Source organism: Sprattus sprattus (assembly GCF_963457725.1).
Source record: "Sprattus sprattus genome assembly, chromosome: 2".
Lineage (NCBI taxonomy): Eukaryota > Metazoa > Chordata > Actinopteri > Clupeiformes > Clupeidae > Sprattus > Sprattus sprattus.
The window spans coordinates 11,625,148-11,645,150 of NC_137921.1; the positions used below are offsets into that span (position 1 = coordinate 11,625,148).

At 44.9% G+C, this 20,003-nt stretch overlaps 1 protein-coding gene across 1 annotated transcript in view; it reads right to left on the reverse strand.

Moving 5' to 3' along the window:
• Positions 1 to 20,003, reverse strand: part of adcy6b (adenylate cyclase 6b) — a 39,197-nt gene that overhangs the window by 5,463 nt on the left and 13,731 nt on the right. The window contains exons 4-16 of the mRNA XM_080860407.1: positions 6,816 to 6,965; positions 6,216 to 6,337; positions 4,991 to 5,102; positions 4,554 to 4,681; positions 4,134 to 4,292; positions 3,325 to 3,466; positions 2,475 to 2,603; positions 1,794 to 1,822; positions 1,397 to 1,544; positions 1,136 to 1,233; positions 804 to 891; positions 494 to 610; positions 1 to 159 (exon numbers count right to left, since the gene is read on the reverse strand). Coding sequence (XP_080716533.1) covers positions 1 to 159; positions 494 to 610; positions 804 to 891; positions 1,136 to 1,233; positions 1,397 to 1,544; positions 1,794 to 1,822; positions 2,475 to 2,603; positions 3,325 to 3,466; positions 4,134 to 4,292; positions 4,554 to 4,681; positions 4,991 to 5,102; positions 6,216 to 6,337; positions 6,816 to 6,965 — 1,581 coding nt within the window. The remainder of the gene's footprint in view (positions 160 to 493; positions 611 to 803; positions 892 to 1,135; positions 1,234 to 1,396; positions 1,545 to 1,793; positions 1,823 to 2,474; positions 2,604 to 3,324; positions 3,467 to 4,133; positions 4,293 to 4,553; positions 4,682 to 4,990; positions 5,103 to 6,215; positions 6,338 to 6,815; positions 6,966 to 20,003) is intronic.

The window sequence follows — 20,003 nt, forward strand, 5'->3', positions numbered from 1 at the left end:
CTGTGGGAAGGGGCAGGGATAGTTCTGGCCAGGGCACAGGGCTAACTTATCCTGGGCAGCGAGCGAGAGTTCATGAAGGAGGCACAGATTCACTGAGCCCACTGAAGCATTGACCTCACGAGATACACAGTCTTCCAGGTCCTCTTTATCACACGTAAACTGCCAAGACAGGAGATGAGCACTCAGCATGGAAGAGTCTTCCAAAACACACACACACACATACAACACATGTACACAGAAATCCAACCTCATTGACACACACACAGACACAGAAAACACATGTTCACAGAGAAAGCCAACCTCATTGAGACACACACACACACACACACACAAAACACATGCACACTGAAAGCCAACCTCATTGACACACAAAACATATGCACACTGAAAGCCAACCTCATTGACACACACTCACACACACACACACACAGCACTGTTTGTGATTGAGGACATCATGCAAATAATTAGGACTGAATCAGGGAGGAGGGCCCACCATGTTTACAAAGGCTGAAATAAACACAAGGGCGATGGTGAGGACTCCCACTAGGGTGCTGTTGGTGCGAGACTCAACTATTCTCTTCGACACAGTCTGCAAGGCAACTGGAAAAAGCTGCAGTAATGAGGAGAGAGAGAGAGAGAGAGACAGAAAGGGGGGGAGAGAGAGAGAGAGAGAGAGAGCCAGACAGAGGGAAATTACTGTGATGAATTTGACAAAACATTTCCAACATCTTAAAAATGTCTCAGTGGTAACTCAATCGAATCAGTTGCTTGGCTACTCCTGAACAGAGGATGTCATGACCTACCTTAACACAGGAGTAGATGGAACAGATGAAGAGGATATGGGCGAGGATGACGAAGATGCTGATGAAGATCCCCAGCATGAGTGGTGTACTGCAGTTAAAAGCAAGACAAGACATATTTTCAGTGAGATTCAAAGTCTCATTGCATTATTCCCTCTGTTATTGCCATTATGTTCAGCTTTCTACTAAAATACAATACATTTATTTTTTTAATGTAGAAAATATAACTCATGATGAACAAGACAAAGTCATCCACAACAATAACAATAAGGTGAACTACTCGCACACACAGTATTTGTGACTGTGTGTGTGTGTGTGTGTGTGTTTGTACTCACTGAGGGAAGATGATGATCTGAATGCAACAGATGAGGCAGAAAACCACAAGGGTACAGGCTACATATCCTCCAAATCGATCATCCACTTTTTTGGAGTACTGAGGGCACAGGTGAAATAGAGATGAAATACTTTTGAGACCACGGTGGCAGAGTGCAGTGTATCGTTTCAGCCACTGGGTGGCTAAGTCACCTCTTAAAACTCTCAGTCGAGTCTTAGCCATGATGCTTAGCAGTAAGGGGAGGAACTGGAGCACTCTGTACCTTTTTTTCCATGGTCGAGTCCTGGAAGGTGAGCAGGAACTTCTTGACATGGTCTTTGCGGAGCTGGTCAATCGAGCGGGCGTCGATGGCACGTCCCAGAAACTCATCCACCTCGTCCTCAGGGTTCAGAGTCTCCTGAGTGCACCGGCTAGCAGCGGCGAAACCGTGGGAAGAGTGGGCGAAAGAGGGGATGAAAAAAGGACGAGATGGAGGACAAAACCTCAGATGGCCTACTTCACAAAGACAGAGACAGTGCGCCCTTTTCTAAAAACCTGTGGCCGTCCGCGTCTATAGTTAGTCTGGGGAGTCCATGAGAACTGCGTGGTAACTCAATAATAGCTTGTGGACGAGCGACAGAAGGGTTCTGGATTGGAGCTTTTGTGAAAGCAATACTCACTTGTCTTTGCTCGAGGCCTCGTCAATGCCCTGGGAACAGACGACAGGACAGGGGCAGATTAGCACACAGACAAGGGACAGCACTCAGACACACACAGCCATCTGCAGCTGCTAAGCCCTCGCGGATACAGTGATGTTTTAATTAAGGCTCTGAGGCTTCAAATTACACATCCTACCTACTCCCTCAGGACACAAACTCCTCTGAGAGACAGGAAGGAGTGAAAGAAGAGAGAGACAGAGAGAGAGGGGAGAAAAAAGAGAGTGAGATAGAGAGAGGAAAAAGAGAGAGGAAGGAAGAGGGAGTGTGAGAGACGCTCCGTGCAAGCAGATTTGCTAAAGCGTATAAATGTGTGCTAAGCCTTTCAAAAAGTACCCCTTTGCCATAGAAGGAAAACAGCTGTGAATGGAACAAATTGGTGGCATCATATTTGGTTCTCGAATCTGAATCCGGTCAAATGAAGGGCAAAGCAGACAAAAAAACAACTACCGGTCCACTGCACTTTCCATAAGTAGTTTATCAATATTCTCAATACACAGTGAATATAAAATGTCTGCCATAGTTTCTGTCTGTTCTATTTCCCTAAAAGATCAGCTGAGATGCGGTGCAGGGGGGGTGCAGACACAGACAGTGCGACAGACAGAGGGTCACTGATGCTGCTGGGAGGGTGGGCCACAGTCTCACCATCTGCCTGTAAACTTTGGAGTCTTTGGTCCTGGAGAAAGATCTGTCAGGCACCCAGCGAGGCATCAGCCCTTCACCTGAGTTTGCTCGAGCTCTCTGCAGCTTCGCCATCATGGCCTTCTCCTCTTTCTGTAGCAGACACACACAGAGATCACACACACACACACACACACACAAACACACACGCACACACAGACATACACACACACACAGACACACACACACACACACAGATACACACAAACACACACACACACACACACAGATACACACAAACACACACACACACACAGACATACACACACACACACACACACACACACACACACACACACACACACACATACACACAGACACACACACACACACACACAGATACACACAAACACACACACACACACAGAGATACACACAAACACACACACACAAACACACACACACAGATACACAAAAACACACACACACACACTAACACACACACATAGACAAAGACAAAGACGCAGACATATACACACAGATAATATTGACCGACACGTGACAAGAGAAACACACACACACACACACAAAGAGAGAGAGAGAAAAAACATGTATTTTTTCTTTCTAACAAAACATCACTGTCAGACCTTATTCTGTGTGAGTACAAAACATAGCTTCTGGGCTAGGACATCCATAAACCAGAGATGAAAATCTAAAAGTTATTACCCTGGACAGATATAAAATACAGCACATATTAATAAAAGACTATAGTATAAAAAAAGAATATAGTATGATCTCACAAATTGTGTATATATATGTGTGTGTGTGTGTGTGTGTGTGTGTGTGTGTGTCTGTGTGTGTGTGTGTTTCTGACCCTTTTCTGGCTGCAGCCCAGCACGAGGAAGGTTTCTATGTTGTTCTCTTTGAGGACAGCGTTTCTCTCTCCTCCGAAGCCTGGCTCCACCTCGTAGTCTCCGTTCAGGTACTGCAGTGTGGCTTTGGTGATGTGGATACGCCTGCCAGCACAAGAAGAAGTAACCTCTCACACCAATTCACACCACCATAACAGCACAAACTATAAGAGCTGTTTCAGTCTAGCTGACATGAAGGCCCGATTATAAAATGTTTATAATGTTGGATGTTATACTGTTAATATAATATAATGTTATAATGTTGTGTGTTTACCACCACAAATTCAATTAAATTCAATTCAATTGTATTTGTATAGCGCCATAACAATACAATTGCCTCTAGGCGCTTAACAGAGCCCAGAGCCTAAACCCCCTTAGTGCATGCACCTTAGTGCATGCACAACGGCAACAAGAAATGCAACAAGAAATGCATCTTCTTAAGACATTCGCTCTTATTAGTACATTACAATACTGTAGTGCAGTGTTGGTTAGCAGGATGTACTGAGGTGCCAGAGCTAACAAATTATATCATCCTTCTCATTATAAAATATGTGTAAAGGTACAAAAATCTAAAGCTGTAGTAAGGCTTTTCGCAAATTATTTTTTCTGTGTAATCTCTGCCTTCAGTTGTTTTCCTTCATGGAGGATGAACTGTTAGTGAACTAGCGGATTGTGGTCTGGTTCCACCCATCCTCTTGTGTGCATTCCTGCGGGCGAGGAGGCCAGGTGTGTGTGATGATGGAGGGCCTCTCTGTGGGGCGCTCCCACTCACCCCGCCTTTCCGCCGGCCTCCATCTGGTTGGCAAGCGTGACGTCGTTGGACCACACGTCAAACTGCCACTTGCGCAAGCCCAGCACGCCGCAGTGGACGCGGCCGCTGTGGATGCCCACGCGCATGTTGACGTTGACCCCTGTGACCTCTCGGACCAACCTGCAGACAGCAGAGGGAGCAGGAGATGTATGCTATAATTATAGTCAATCTAGCCGCCTGTTTAACCAGATGTCCCTGAATAGGGAACTTAAATGGCAAAAAATAAATGTCACGGGGCTCATAGCAAATGAAGAAATCAAATGGGCCCAAAAGAGCTTTGACAAGGACATCACACACACAAAAAAAAAAAACATCCTGGAATAAAGGGCATCAGATAGAAAGAGAGACAGAGAGAGAGAGAGAGAGAGAGAGGGCACTTACGAAATAGCTTCAATCATGTCTACTCCCATCTCCACACAGCAGTGGGCATGGTCTGCTCTGGGTTCAGGAAGCCCAGACACACAGTAGTAGCAGTCTCCCAGGATCTTAATCCTCAGACAGTGGTTCTCCTTCAGGGCCAACGCACACAAAACACACACACACACACACACACACACACACACACACACACACACACACACACACACACACACACACACACACACACACACACAAAACGCACACAAACACACACATACAAAACACACACACACACACACACACACACACACACAGAGAGGCCAACCTCATTGACACACAGACACACACACACAGGGATGGATTATTAGAGTCACGGTTGATGGGAAAACTAATAGGATTCTATTGACCACATAATTATAGTCTTATGACAGCAAGGACTGCCTGTGCCAGACACTCACCCAGGCAAGTTTGTCAAAGCGAGCAAAAAGCTCGTTCAGGGTCATGACCAGCTCCTGGGCTGTACACTGGGAGGCCAGGCTGGTAAAGCCTTCGATATCTGCAAACAGAATACTGAAAAAGGGACAGAGAAGAGAGGGAGAGGGAGGGGAAGAAAGAAAGAAAGGGAGATGGGGGAGAAAAGACAATTTAAAGGAGTTATAAAATCAATAATTTCTGCAAATATTGTCTGGGTCATCTTCGGTTGGCTGCCATTTGAGACAGTCCTTATAAAAGCCATTTGTGCAGCTCTGATTCTGTCCAAAGTGATGCACTGCAGGTGGGTCACGCTTAGGCCCTCCTAGATTAGGACAAATGGCCACGTGCAGTCAAGTGGACCTCTTTTAGATGCTACTTCCTAGTGTCTGGAGAGACACCCTTGAATAACTCCTTGAACACATACAACTCCATTCACAGTAGCCAGACCTGTTTTGACTAAAGTAAGAATGTCAGGTTCAATTTGTCCTTCGACTTTTGGTTTAACCCTTATTTGCTCTCACAGGCTCAAGTGTTTCCTCCTTTGGCAGTGCAATGTTTCCAATGAGCAACAGATGGCGCTGTTTCTCCCAGTAACTCAATGTCAAAGGAAGACACAGTTGTGGATTTAGTACTTGACAGTAAACATGACTCAAAGATATATTTTAGTTGCGAGGAGCAGGTAACATCCCTGCTTGGGCCTCTTGTTCGGGTTTATTTTCTATGGCAGGAAGTTCATGTGCATTCTTTAAGTATGATGGTCTTATACTGTATAAACTGTTACGGAAAAACACGCTCTTGGAATAGCCCATGAGTGTGACCCCAGGCTAGAGTCAAAGATGTCACTGAGGGGGAAACATGTACAGTGAGCACGACAGCGAGAAAGAGAGAGAGAGGGGGATGAAGAGAAGAAAGAACAGGAAGCGTTCTCCCACGGGACGGTTCCAGTACGCGACCTGCCATGAACCCGCCGGAGCAGCAGCACGTTCTCAGCCTATCTACAGCCAGCGCCTCCTCGGCCACGGAACCCCCTCATCGGACTGTGACCTACAGATAATCGCTCTGACAGATGCTCCTGTGTTTATTCCAAAATAACCCTTCAGCTCGGCTACGTGTGGGAATGACAGTCAACATATAGCACGTCAAATGTAAAGGAAAAAAGTCCATTCACCCACTCAAGAGTGGCTGTTGTGTGTGGGTGTGTGTGTTTACCTGACGTTGTCGTGTTTCTGGATGTAGATCTTGTGGAACATCATATGCTCCTTCTTGGCATTGATGTCTGCCTTCATCTCCATGGCAACATGCCTTGGCAACACTGACAGCAGCAGGCGTTCCTGTGGAGACAGGGGAGAGTATGTGTGTGTAAGTGTGTGTGTGTGTAAGTGTGTGTGTGTGTGTGTGTGTGTAAGTGTGTGTGTTGTAATAGGCAGACTGAATAACAAAGTAAGAATAGGATTGATTTTTAATTGTTTTGATTTGAGTCTGTTACTAAGGGTTTATTGCACTAAATTGTACATTTGGTAATCTACATTATATAATTGAACTAATTAAAACAAAGCTAAAACCACACTATCACATGTAACCAGCTGTATCTCTACGTGCTTTAGTTGTGAATGTTGATTTGCACACCTGTTTGCCTGTATGTATATGGTGCCTATCTCAATATATGTGAATACACACGTGCATGTTGTGTGTGTGTGTGTGTGTGTGTGTGAGTGACAGAGAGAGATAGAGAGAGTATTACAGTATGTGTGTGTGTATGTAGGTAGAAGTGTGTGTATACTGTATATTTGTCTCTGTGTGAGTACATACCTGTTGCTGGTTCTCTCTCTGCAGGTGTAGGCGGGCCTGGATGTAACCCCGAGTCTCTTTGAAGGCCTGCCTCTGGGACACCTCCGCTGGGTAATGAGTGCAGATCCCGATGATGTTGGTGCACAGGAAGATCAGGATGTTGGCACTTAACTGGAGAAATACAACCAGAAAGAAGAAAAAAAGGGGGGATTGGGAGACTGTCAAACAGTTACACTTCAGCAATGACATTTAACAACAACCATGTGCGAAATGTGATCAAAATAGAGGGAAGACAGACAGAGGGATTTTTTTTTCCAGATAGTACAATGACCTTTCACAATATCTGCATTGATTTGAAAATGTTCTACATGAACAGGAGCACTGACAGAATGTGATCGTTACATCAAAACAATCAGTTCATTTGCACCCCCCCCCCCCCCCCCCCCCTCTCCTCCACCCTCCCCAAAGGGGACATTACAGGATACATCAATCTTTCCAACAGATTGCCAACTTCTTATGTGTTGTATTTTTTCCGGGGTGTGATGTTTTTCAGTTAACAAGGCTCCCAGTGGAAAGCGTGTCAGTCACAGGCAGAGAGAGGAGCACTGCTCTCCGGGGCTAGCCAAGGCCTCTCCAGCTCAAACCGTGCCTGCCGGCTCTCTGCTGAAAAGCATCCATAATAGATGGGGTCGATCAATTAAAGACACGGGAGATGACGGGAGAAGGCCTCTTCATAAATCTACTCAACGGCACACAAGGGCACAGTTCGTTTCATGTTTATGAAGGGCCTACACCAAGCGTTTCAAAGGAATAATGGATGACATATCCTCCACTGATGCCAGTGCCGGCATTAATCAAACGTGGAGACAACGCGCATTCGCACTGTTCCTCCAGCTCTCCTCTCTCCTCTCCTCTCTCCTCTCTCCTCTCTCCTCTCTCCTCGGCCGAGTGCTGTTTCTGTGAGCGTGGTGCTGCGCTTTAAGCAAAGAGTGCTAGTGCAGTCGTGCGGCTGGTGAAGTGGTCAGGTCTGAAGTGCGATCATAAACGCCTGACCTCTGTTACCGACCCTCACGTTATTGCCACGGTTGACATGATGTGTTAACAAACTACCCTGGACTATTTCTGTTAAGTGTGTCTCAGCCTGAAAGCTATACATAGAAATACGTGCAGTGGGTGCACCACGTATTCCGCCTCAGTCTGTCCCTCCCCTTTCTCTCTCACTTTCTCTCTCTTCAGCTCTCTCTCACTCTCTCTTCCTTTCTTCTCCTTTCACCACAGCCTGGGAAAATCTTGTCACCTCTGACCCCAGTGGACTTGATGCTGTTTCCTGTCCACACTGGGCCACTGATAGCCAAGGGAGAGCGAGAGCGCCAGCGAGCAGAGGAAGTCCGTGGCTCTGGTTGAAGTGAGGCGGTTCAAACTGTGCTGAGGCAGGACGCGGTTCGTGTACCCCTCAGACAACATGCTGCTTTTGGCGGCGGCTGCTCTACATCACTGGAACCAGAATCAATCATGCACGGCAGAGAAGGGGGAGGGTGTGATGAGAACAGGCCCAAACACACACACACACAAACACACACACACACACACCTAAACACATACACACACATGGACACACACACACACACACACACACACACACACACCTAAACACACACACACACAAACACACACACACACACACACACACACACACACACACACCTAAACACATACACGCACATGGACACACACACACATGCACGCACACGCAAACACCCACTCAAACACACACACCAACATACACACACACAAACATACACACATGCAAACACACAAGCACACACTCAAACACACACACACACACAAATAAATGGAAAGAGATCACAGATACGCCTCAGAGGGACAAAAAGAATTCAGAAATCCATGGTGCAACAGCCTTTTAAATGTATCCATGAACTAATTAAGCCTTTTTCCAACCGCTATGAAAATAAATCACCACTGGTATCAATTTCCCCCATGTTACTTTCATCTTCTCGTTGTTGCTTTAATTCCCTTACATCACCCTACACAGATGCACATACAGAGAAACAGCTATCCGCTGAAGAGAGACAGACAGACTACTGCTGGAGAGAGACAGACAGACTACTGCTGGAGTCGGGGCTCCCGGTCCGCACACTTATTATCAGCCAAGACAGAGCGGGCCTTCTCTTCACAGATCTCACATTCCAGCTTATCTCAACATCAGGACCAACATCCACAGCACAAAGATGGTATGTGGACAAACCTGTGTAGGGTGCTGTGTGTGTGTGTGTGTGTGTGTGTGTGTGTGTGTGTGTGTGTGTGTGTGTGTGTGTGTGTTTGTTTGGGTGTGTGTGTGTGTGTGTGTGTGTGTGTGTGTGTTTGTTTGTTTGTTTGGGTGTGTGTGTGTGTGTGTGTGTGTGTGTGTGTGTTTGTTTGTTTGTTTGGGTGTGTGTGTGTGTGTGTGTGTGTGTGTGTGTAAGAGAGAGAGAGAGAGCAAGAGAGGGTACAAAAACAAAGCATTGAACTAATTATATTGTAATTCAATATATTATTACTATTACTATTGTAATTCAATCTCAGTGTTTCCGAGGCTTTTATGTCACGGGTGAAGGAATGATCTCTGAGCTGCAACAGGAGGTAGAACAGCTTGTTTACTTGGGTGAGATGGTGATTAGAGTTTACACTGTACACACATACACACTCACACACACATACACCCACACGTACACACACACACACACACACACACACACACACACACACACAAACACACACACACACACAAACACACACACACACAAACACACACACATGTTTCCACAACAAGAGGCATTCCTCCTTCAGTCTGACATTCACAACCAAATTCCTCTTCATAAAAAAAAGAAACTGGCTTGGCCTGGTTTGTTAGGTGACAACATAAAAGGGAGTTTTAAAAAAAAGGCAAATTAAATGCTACCGAATTTAAACTAAGTAGGACTGCCATGTTAGGGGTAAGTTGAGCCATGTGTGAGGTTTTTTAAGGAAAAAATATGATTACCAACTCATCCACATGGTTCTTCCTTCCATAGCAAAATGAAAATGGAGAAAGCAAACAAAATCTATTACCAAAATTGTAATTGGTTTCCTAGAAACAAGCGGCGGGTCAACTCAACCACTGACTCATCTTACCCTTTTCTCCTCAATGTATGTGCAGTACTGTGCAAACCTTGTATAGGCATTTATCTCCCCTGTGCTTTCCATGTCTGTGCTGTGTCTATACATTTCAATTTTCGAACGTTTGTGTGTGAACAAGTAAAGTTAGAGAGCCAAGACAGAACGGGTAGGTGGCTCCCTTTGCATACCTCGCACTCACAGGTGCATATACAGGTGTGACCGACTAACGAATAACCCCCTGCAGTGGCACTGTAGGACCAGCGAGGGTCATGGCAGGCTGTTAGAAAGTAGCACCACTTGTTCTGTCATATATGCCATATTTTCATGATGTCCATACAGAAGTCTTTAGCTGTAAGACGTGTGGCTAACGCATGTTTCACACCATGGGCCCCCTAGTGTATTCTTATAGTGGCTCATTAAATATTATTAGTGCACAGATTCTCTCACACACACACACACACACACTAAGAGGGGGGGGGGGGTTACACTCCTTTATTAGACCTCTGTCTTACTTTCTTAAACGATTATATACATCGTAAAGAAGTTAAATCCACTTCAAGGCTTATACCTTGAGACAGAGATGTATTTCCATAAGAGACAGTATTCCGTCAGGCTGATATTCACAAACAAGCTCCTGACAGCTTCAAGTCAAATAAGTACTTCTGCCATTTTCATAAGCTCAGGATAATCATGCTCACAGTTACAGAGAAACTTAAAATAGAGCTGTAGAAAGCTTAATTATGTCCATTTGTGTGATGTGTGCTGACACATTTATGTAAACTGTGTTTCACGCACACACACAGCTCGCCAAACGTATTCCAAATCTGCTCTGTAAACACAATGTCTGTATTTCTTGCAAATGTCCACCAGACTTAGCCCCCACAAGAGTCCACCCCCCCACTCCCCCCCCCCCTTAAGTTTGTATCACACAGAGAAAATAACTGGCAGGCAGAGCTAACAAATTAGATTTAATTGCTGTTTACATTTTCGGCCTTCATTTTCATTATTAATTTACAACGTCTGGTGGTGATTCTGGGCACTCCCTGTGTTGAGGTGTTGGCTTGTTGCCTGCGCCATAAAATGAGTTTAAATGACATACAGAATCTCGCAGGTGTTTGCAGAGCTTGTTGGACTATCCAAGGCTACACACACACACACATCACTTCAGTGGAGCTTGAGCCGTTGCCATGGCGAGGCCACACCTGGCTGGACAGATCTGTCTTCATTTGATCTGATCACTTGAGTGTTGAACAGCTGTCATTATTGGTACACCGGTGATGGATCGACTCTCTTGAAAACAAGCCCACCTGCTGTGCTCAAGTGACCCGGCTGGTCAATCAGCCCCAGCGTTTGTTTTTCGGCCGTCTCCCAGAGGCCCTGGGGAGCTTCCACCGCCGCCGCAGCCACCGCCGCCGCTTCCCCCGAGTCACCTCGTGTTTCTCCCGAGGTCCTGTTTGACCGAGATAGTTTTTTAACAACCAGTGTTAGCCAGTGCGCCAGCTGGCACGTGTTCCCGCACACAGCGCCTCTCTCAAGTCTGAGGGATTAGCATGGCATCTCTGAAGGTGTATGCGTGTGTGTGTGTGTGTGTGTGTGTGTGTTGATGTGTGTTGGTGTGTTGGTGTGTGTGTGTGTGTGTGTGTGTGTATGTGTGTGTGTGCGTGTGAACATATGTGTGTGTGTGTGTGTATGTGTGGGTGAGTGTGTGCGTGCGTGCGTGTGTGTGTGTGTATGTGTGTGTGTAAACGTATGTGTGTGTGTGTGTGTGTGTGTGTGTGTCTGAATGAGAGAAAGACTGAGGGTCTCAGTGAGATAAGTCAGCTGATTAGCGTGAAACGAGTGCCTGTTTATAAGTGTCATATAAAGACAGTGCTGTTTGATGTCGTGTTGGGGGTGACCTTAAAGGGATGGTTCATCCAGAAATAAAAATGCTGTCATTATTTCCTCATTCTCATGCCAGTTCAACCCTGTGTTAGCATTCTTTATCCCAAGAGCAGCAGGAAGTCTTTCAGCCTAGCGCCTAGCCCTTTTTTTTTTTACTCTATGGACGTCTTCCCAGTGACTGACATCCTGCTGGATAATTAATTTGGGACTGCACTGAGTAGCAAACCTTTTATGGGTAACTGTTGGCATAGGTTCTAATAGATAATGACAGAAATATCAATTTGGGGTAAACTATCGCTTGAACTGTGCTAACACTGCGGCTACGCTAGGCACAGATAACATCCAAACCCAGGGTAAGAGTATGAATGTGGAAACTGTACATTTGAACGGCCCACTGGCAGCTGGCCATCTCGCCACAATATGCTGCTCAGATGACTGATATAAATAGCTTTGGGCCTGGCTCTGGTTTAAGAGATCTGAGGCCGTGGCGCTCTTCTCTCTTTCTCTTTCTCTATCTCTCTCTCTGTCACTGTCTCTCTCTCTCTCACACACACACACACACACACACACACACACACACACACACACACACACACACACACCCACACACACACACACACACACATATACACACACACACACCCTGCAGAGTGAGCTGATTGTGCACTCACAGTGGAGAGGCGCTAACAGTGAAAGATGGAGTTGAACAGCGCAGGGCTCAGAGGAAGGCTCTAGAGAACATCTGTGATCTCATGGTAGACTCAGGCAGGACCATTTGTAACAACACCTTTGCTAAATGTTCTAACCATGAACTTATAAGGGCAAATATTTGAGTATTGAATATTACTATTGATTATTATACGGCTCTTCAGAACGTTCCAAAAAGCCCCGTTGATTTGAATGGGCCATCCCCAACGTTCGCAGGTACTTATTTTCATATAATGACCTGCATATAATGACCGCTGTGCTGTCAATGGCAACGGGTTTTGTGCTTCTGATATAGGTCTTTCGTATCATTCCGAAAGTATTGAGTCCGGTAACTTATCAATGGAGTTTCAGCGGACGGTTGAGCAGCTGTGTTCTAAAGAATGTTCAACGTCTTTGAAGTTCAACGTCTTTGGCGAACTATTTCTCTGCTTTTTAACACTACGTATAGTAACAAATACATTGTAAAAAGACACACTGTGTTAAGTTATTTTTTTGTTTTGGCAAGTTGCTGTATAATAAGCGGGATAATGTATAGAACGCAGGTCCTCATCGGAAAATAAGTCCCTTCAGGGCGAAGCAAGACACCTCCGCTTCGCGTCGGTGTCCGGTTCACCCTGTCGGGACTTATTTTCCGATAAGGACCTGCGTTCTATACATTATCCCTTACGTATTGAATATAGAGAGGAGGAAAGAGAAAGGAATACATAAACGTGATGAAATACATTTTAAAGAAAACCTGCCTTTATTGATAAGACTGTCTTACAGTCACATAGTGGTTAACATCACTAAGAGCACATTGTATCAGCACCCAGAGTTGTTGAAGGCCATTAGGATCCAATGATCTTTGACCCTGTGATTCAAATCAAACTGTGTCAATGCCAAAACAATGCCATCAAAGCGAGGCGCTGTGATCTGAGGGGGAGCGTACACCACAGGCGCCGAAAGTAGTCCCAGAGCTCAGAGTCATGTGACGGAATCATTCAGCCTCAAGCTTCCATTTCAGCAGTTCCACTTGCATAAAGCTCCAGACTGATCTGATTTCAGCTTTACCTTATGAGCCCTTGTTTCAATGAATTTTAATGAGCAATTTTTTGGGCAAAACCATCAACACTGACCTAAAAAAGAGTACGGTGAAATAGTTACTGAGGCACAAAGACAGAGTGATAGTGTGGGTTAATCAGTCCACTCCAGGATAAATCTGCAACCGGACCTGAGACCATCATCACATCCAATCACTGAAGATCTGGCCAGCCAAAGATCAAGATGCTGCGAGGTCAGGGAGTTCATGGACACCAACACACTCTGAGAAGCACCTTAAGGCTACTCCCAATCATAGCTCATACATGCTGTTCTTTTATGCTGTTGGATGATTGACATTCATACAATTCATTGTAAACGTTGTGTAAAAGTTCACTGTGGCTTTTTCTGCACTGATTTGTAGGGTTTTAACTTGTACTTTCCTAACCCCGAATTGGTAGCTTGCACTCTGACAAAAATATCCGATTATGGATTGTTTAAGCATATTGCTAAATATATCTTAGTGGTAACATTAGCATACGGAGGGAATGAGCAATGTGTCTGGTGTGTCTGTGATGGTGTCTCATGGTATATGGTTTGTTGTGAGACATCTTACCACACCCACTGTGCAGGACAACATTTCCCTCAGTGTCTTGCTCTGGAAGCAAGCCTCTTGCTGCCGCAGAACTGAGCAGCAGTTAATTCAAATCGGCCCTTGGCACCACTATACAGACGAGACAAACGATATTGCAAGGGACTAAATGGAATTGTTTGGAGATTATGTGTGGGCTGAGTCAATTAGAAGCCTGTCAGTTAGCGTTCTGCAATAGAGGAACCACATTTCACCACTTAACCCACTACTAGGCAACGGACTACAGAACATTTAAAACTCATGGAGAATGACGTGCAGAAAAAGTTCTGTTCTGCAAAGTCCAAAGCTAATGTTGCACAATAAGCCCATAATACCCTCTAGATTAGAACATCTTGATCTCGACTTCTTAGTAGCCTGGAGTATGGAGGGCATGGAAAGAGAAAAGAGAACATGTTCTAAATGATTAACTACACTGTATAGTCATAATCGTTTTAATTAGAGAGAAATACAGTCAATTCAGGTAAACAGAAATAGAACAAACCAATGCAATGATGGTCGACCAAAGTCCAATCACTGCAGGTCTACTCTTCCCTGCAGTTGAGAGATGTGGTTGTGGTAACTTGGGTAACTTAAGCATTGCACAACTCTGCTTATTACTTTCAGACTCTGCAAAAATAAAAGCTGCGAGATGGAGCAGAGAATACGTCCTGCTGATTCCAAAATCCTCTCTGCAACAGCGACAGTGACATTTTCACATTCGGATTATTAGAACCACTCCTGCATCTTAGCAACATCCACTCTTTAGCATAAACAAACTTTACGAATTTGAGATGTTGGCTCAAGAATGATTACAAAGAGACCTCTGGAATATTTTGAAGTGACATGTTGTATGCATCCGCAACACTGACCAGAGGGCCGCTAGCTACCCTTCTCACGCCAGCAACTAACATTTGAGCCATTCCTCAAGTCACTGCAAAAGGTCAAACATCACAGTCATATTCCAAATGGACTGAGTGAATCCTGGAGTTCCTCGGCAGGATTCACATCCCTTTAAGCTCTCTTCTGGGTGTTTTGAGTTGCCAAGTAAATAAACACTCATAAAGAGTAATAAGGCATATCAGCTAAACCTCTGTCAGGTCCAACGGCTGGTTCTGCTTTCCTGGAACCCCAGACCTTCATCTTGCTACTTGGTTAGTTAGATATGAATCTTTTTAAAAAAAAAAGGGGGTTCTGGCCACAACTGAAATCACAAACGTAATGGCAGCACCATCATAACCTCACATTCCCATCCCCAGAAACCCATTTGTGAGTTATCACCGCTCCGTGGGGCAGATGAACAGAATAAGGACCCTCTGTTGTGTGAGGGAGGTGAAATAAGATTCCAAATCAAATTCACTCTGTGTTCTTTCATCCTACCATGACTTCAGCTCTGCTCCCAGGAGAGAGGGGGAACCAACGCAGAGTGTGCCCACTCCAAAAGCCAGATCTTGGATAATAATTGAAGCTGGACAACACTGAGCGTGTGACGATATGGACCAAAACTCTCCACGCAACTGAAGACAAAGGGGTCCTTTTAAGAAGGAATTGCTTATTCAAGCGATGGATGGAGTGGAGTTTAAGAGGTCCTTGCAAAATGATGAAAATTGTTGTTCTGTGTCAGGAGAGACGAGAAAGAAAATCAAAGGGAAGCAAAAAACTGGGCTAATGTAAGTAGAATGTTTTTTGTCTTCTGTTCAGCTCATGTGCGCTAATACACCCAGTACACAGCAACACCAGGGCAGAATAAAGGGAAAAGCTGTTCGCATGGCAGGAAACATTTACAGACCACCATGAGCAAGCAGATGGGGGAAAATGGTGAAGTCAGAGAGGGGGTAAGGGAGTGGAGGAAAGAGAGGAGAGGGGAGAAGTTTGGGCCAATGCCAGTTGGAAGCAACGCACTATTTTGGCTCGTGCCAAACCAAAATTGGTCTCAGCCGACCTGTGAGACCATGGAGTAATCTTTGGGAAAAATTGAACCAGATTCCATGGGCTCAACAGGCTTGGGTATGCGCCATACATCTGTCATTGGAGAAGCAAAAAAAAAGAGGGACAAAAGCAAGAGAACAGTCGAACATAAATGTTTTGTAAAAAGCCCAAAAGCCAAAAACAAATAACAAAACAAACCAAAGGAAATCCTCTGAGGTTATGGATTTGCAAACGCAAAAGCCCTACCATGATTGCTCCAACCCCCTGCACAACATTACAATAATGATAAAAATCTTTCAATCACTCGGGATTAAGATGCTATTTTTTTTTCAAATTTCATCCAATTACCCAGCCCCAAACATTCCCTGCTCTGCTGGCACTCCGGTCCCCCGAGCACTGGTGAAAAAAAAAAAAAACATGTTGTCCTTTTGCTTTTTCAGCTTACAGCTGAAGCATCCCACCAACCACTCGAGTGCCCCCCCCCCCCCCCCCCCCCCCCCTCCCCCAGCCCTCAGCACAGCGTTTTATTTCTCAATAAAGCACCGCCAACTCCCCAGGATCCGCACGCCGGCCTGAGGCACTGTTCCTCTCCCAAACACCACCACCTTCTTAGTGCTTCCTGGGGGCTCTGACTCCCCACGACGGGGCCAGCAGAGAGCCCGTGATGTGTCACAGATTACACACAGCGCTGACAGATTCTGGGGGAGCCGTGCAGAATGAAGTGACGTTACGGAAAACCAACAAAGCTGTTCAGGGTTTGGGATCCCCCCTCTGTGTTTGGCTTTTGATCCCCTAAGCCCCCCCTCGGGTTTGGACAGTTGTGCGTGTGATGTGTAGAGCCAGTGGAGGGGTCACCTTGCCAATTTTGAGGAGATGGAACAGAGAGTGACCACTGGAGGTATGATGTAAACAAGACACACAAACAAACAAACAACACAACATGTTGGCCACACATGGCCACAGCCTTGACGAGGGTCAGTAATGACTATTGTGGGCAGTGTACCTGCCGTTACTACCAGGAAAGCAGGCTTTAACATATTCAACATTTGAACAGCGAGGACGTTTATGTAATTCCTAGCATTTGCATTGCTAAATATAGGCTCTTCTCTTTTACCATATATTTTTTACCCCTGAAGATGTTTTTTTCTTTCTTGTGAGACGACATGTGGGCTTGTGGATCTTTACATTTTTCAGCTGTGTTGTGATTTCTTCTACCCCGCAGAGAATAAAAAGAAACAAAGCTGTACGATCCATTTTTCACACGTGTCGCTTGTTCCATTACTGCGTTTGCATGCTCCATTTTAGCTGAATTTCCATATACACTATTGTGCGTATCCCTTTGAGCCACATAGGCCTGAATAGTAATCTTTCCGTGTCAACCATAAAAACGTGTTCCAGAATTCCTCTGAGTTTAAGGAGAGGTTCCCACCTCCATATATCACACGAGGACACAAAGATTGAAAGAATGAGTCGAAGAGAGCAAACAGATAGAAGAGACAGATAAACTAGATCAATAGATAAGTAGGACAGAGTCAGGTTCTGGGAAGTCGAAGAAAAGAGAGTGAGAAAGAGAGAGAGAGAGAGAGAGAGAGAGAAGAAAGAGAGCAAGAGAAACCGATAGTGAGCAAGAGAGACAGATGCAGGGAGAAAGAGAGAGAGCGGGAGTGAGTGAGAGAGGTTGAGTTTCACAGGGACATTACATAAGCTTGTAAGCACCCTACTCACACCACAGAGATACCCGAGTCAGGCCCTTTCCACTCACATTCACCATGGAAATTCACAGGATAAGGCCAGAGCAGGGGGTGCAGACAGCTGTTAAGTGTCACACTGTATAATGAGGGGAACAAGGACATGTTAAATCATTTTAAGGGGAGTTAAGATGTTTCAGCTCATTTCAGAATGTCACTCCAATTAAAGCTGCTGCCTCCAACAAACAAAAAAACAACAACTTAAATGCCATGTGGTTGTATCAGAATTTAGCCGCCGAGGAGCACGGCTGACTTTAACCACATGGTGGACATCACATTCATGTGAGCCTTGACCCAGACGCTGCTTTTATCTCTTGCAAGTTTGTCTGTTTTGGACTCAAGCTCTGAACTGCGCTCAGCTATTTGCTGACAGGCAAGCGTTTCTGGGAATTTGAAATGGCTGACATTCTGCCTCACGCTGATCTACAGCGGTGAGGTCACAGTGTCAGACCGCCCGTTTACATGCTGCAAGAGAGAGCTACTCCACCAAAAACCCTGGAACTCGGAGCAGCAGCAGCGGTAACACCACGCTGTGCAATACTACAGCACTTCAAGAGCCGGGTCATGTGGAGGGAGTGTTGAGACCGCAAACACACCCACCCACCCTGCTTGAAGGCCTCGTACTCCACCCCGTATCCTACACCGTTGCCTACACCGTAGCCTACACCGTTGCCTATGCTGTAGCCTGTGCAACTCCTCAGAAATACTGGCGACGCAGAGTGCAACAACTCTGACTGTTAACTTTGCTAGCAAGCTGTCTACTTTGTAGATAGATGGCTTACCAACGTAGGCTAATGTGCTAACACATCTCAGATATATTTATTTATTACAATAACACGGTTATCAGATTGTACAGTGTCTATTTCTCTGTAACTTTTAAAAAAAACGTAAGTGAAAAAAGCAAAACAAATTTCACTACACTATGCATTGAATCTCTTTATCAGTGCATTGACCAAATTAACAGCAGGATGTCTCAACATTTCCTTCAGTTGAATGAGGACAAAACTGAAATAAATATAATTGGGAAAAATGAGGAGAGACTCAGGGTGCTACTCATCTTGAAACAAAAGGCCTTAAAGTGAAGGACATTGTTAAAAACCTTGGAGTCTTTATTATTTAAGTTTTAACAGTCATGTTAAAGCAATATCCAAGTCAGCTTATTACCATCTTAAAAACATAGCCAAACTTAGAGCCCTTATGCCTCATTCATGCCTTTATCCCCAGCAGGATTGACTACTGCAACGGTTTTTTTCACAGGCCTTCCTAAAAAGACTGTCAAACAGCTTTAGCTTATACAAAATGCAGTTGCGAGAGTTCTTACGAAAACCAAAAGAAACCACATGACTCCAATACTTCAGTCCTTACACTGGCTTCCAGTAAATCACATAACTGACTTTAAAGTACTGCTGCTCATGTATAAGTCACCAAACAGGACAGGACCAAATTGCCTGTCAGATCTGTTTCAGCAGTATACACCTGCTACATCCCTCAGATCACTGAAGACAAATCTGTGAGTAATACCTACTGTTAGAAATTATCATGATAAGGCAGCGTTTAGCTGCTATGCTGCTCAGCTCTGGAACCAACTTCCTGATGACATCAAATGAACTCCAGCTGCAGCCAGTTTCAAATCTAGATTCTAAAACTGATTGTTCAAATCCTTGATTGTGATTGGCTAAAGGCCGTTTTAAAATCCAGCATAACCTTACAAGTTGTCCTCATAACATTCTATGATAACATTCCATATTACTGCGCAGCGAATGGCAAGGCAAGGCAATTTTATTCATATAGCGCATTTCATACACATGTGGAGCAACATCATCTGGGACACTGAGACGTCAAAATCAGGATACCCCTGGCGCTGCACCAGCAAAGAGGCGCCCGTTTGAAAGAATGAGTCGAAGAGCGCTTCTCGTCGTGCCAAACAACTCCCCTTACCTGTTCTAATATGCTTAATTTAACACCTAACTATTCTCAGATGCTTTCTGTTAACTGATTGAATGCATTCTACTTTTTATTCATTTACTTTTTTATTTTATGTTTTTTTAGCTTTATGTTTTTTTATTTTTTTTTCGCTTTCTTTTATAATGCACTGTTTTAATCTCTTATTTTTGTGTATTATTTTATCTCCTCATTTGT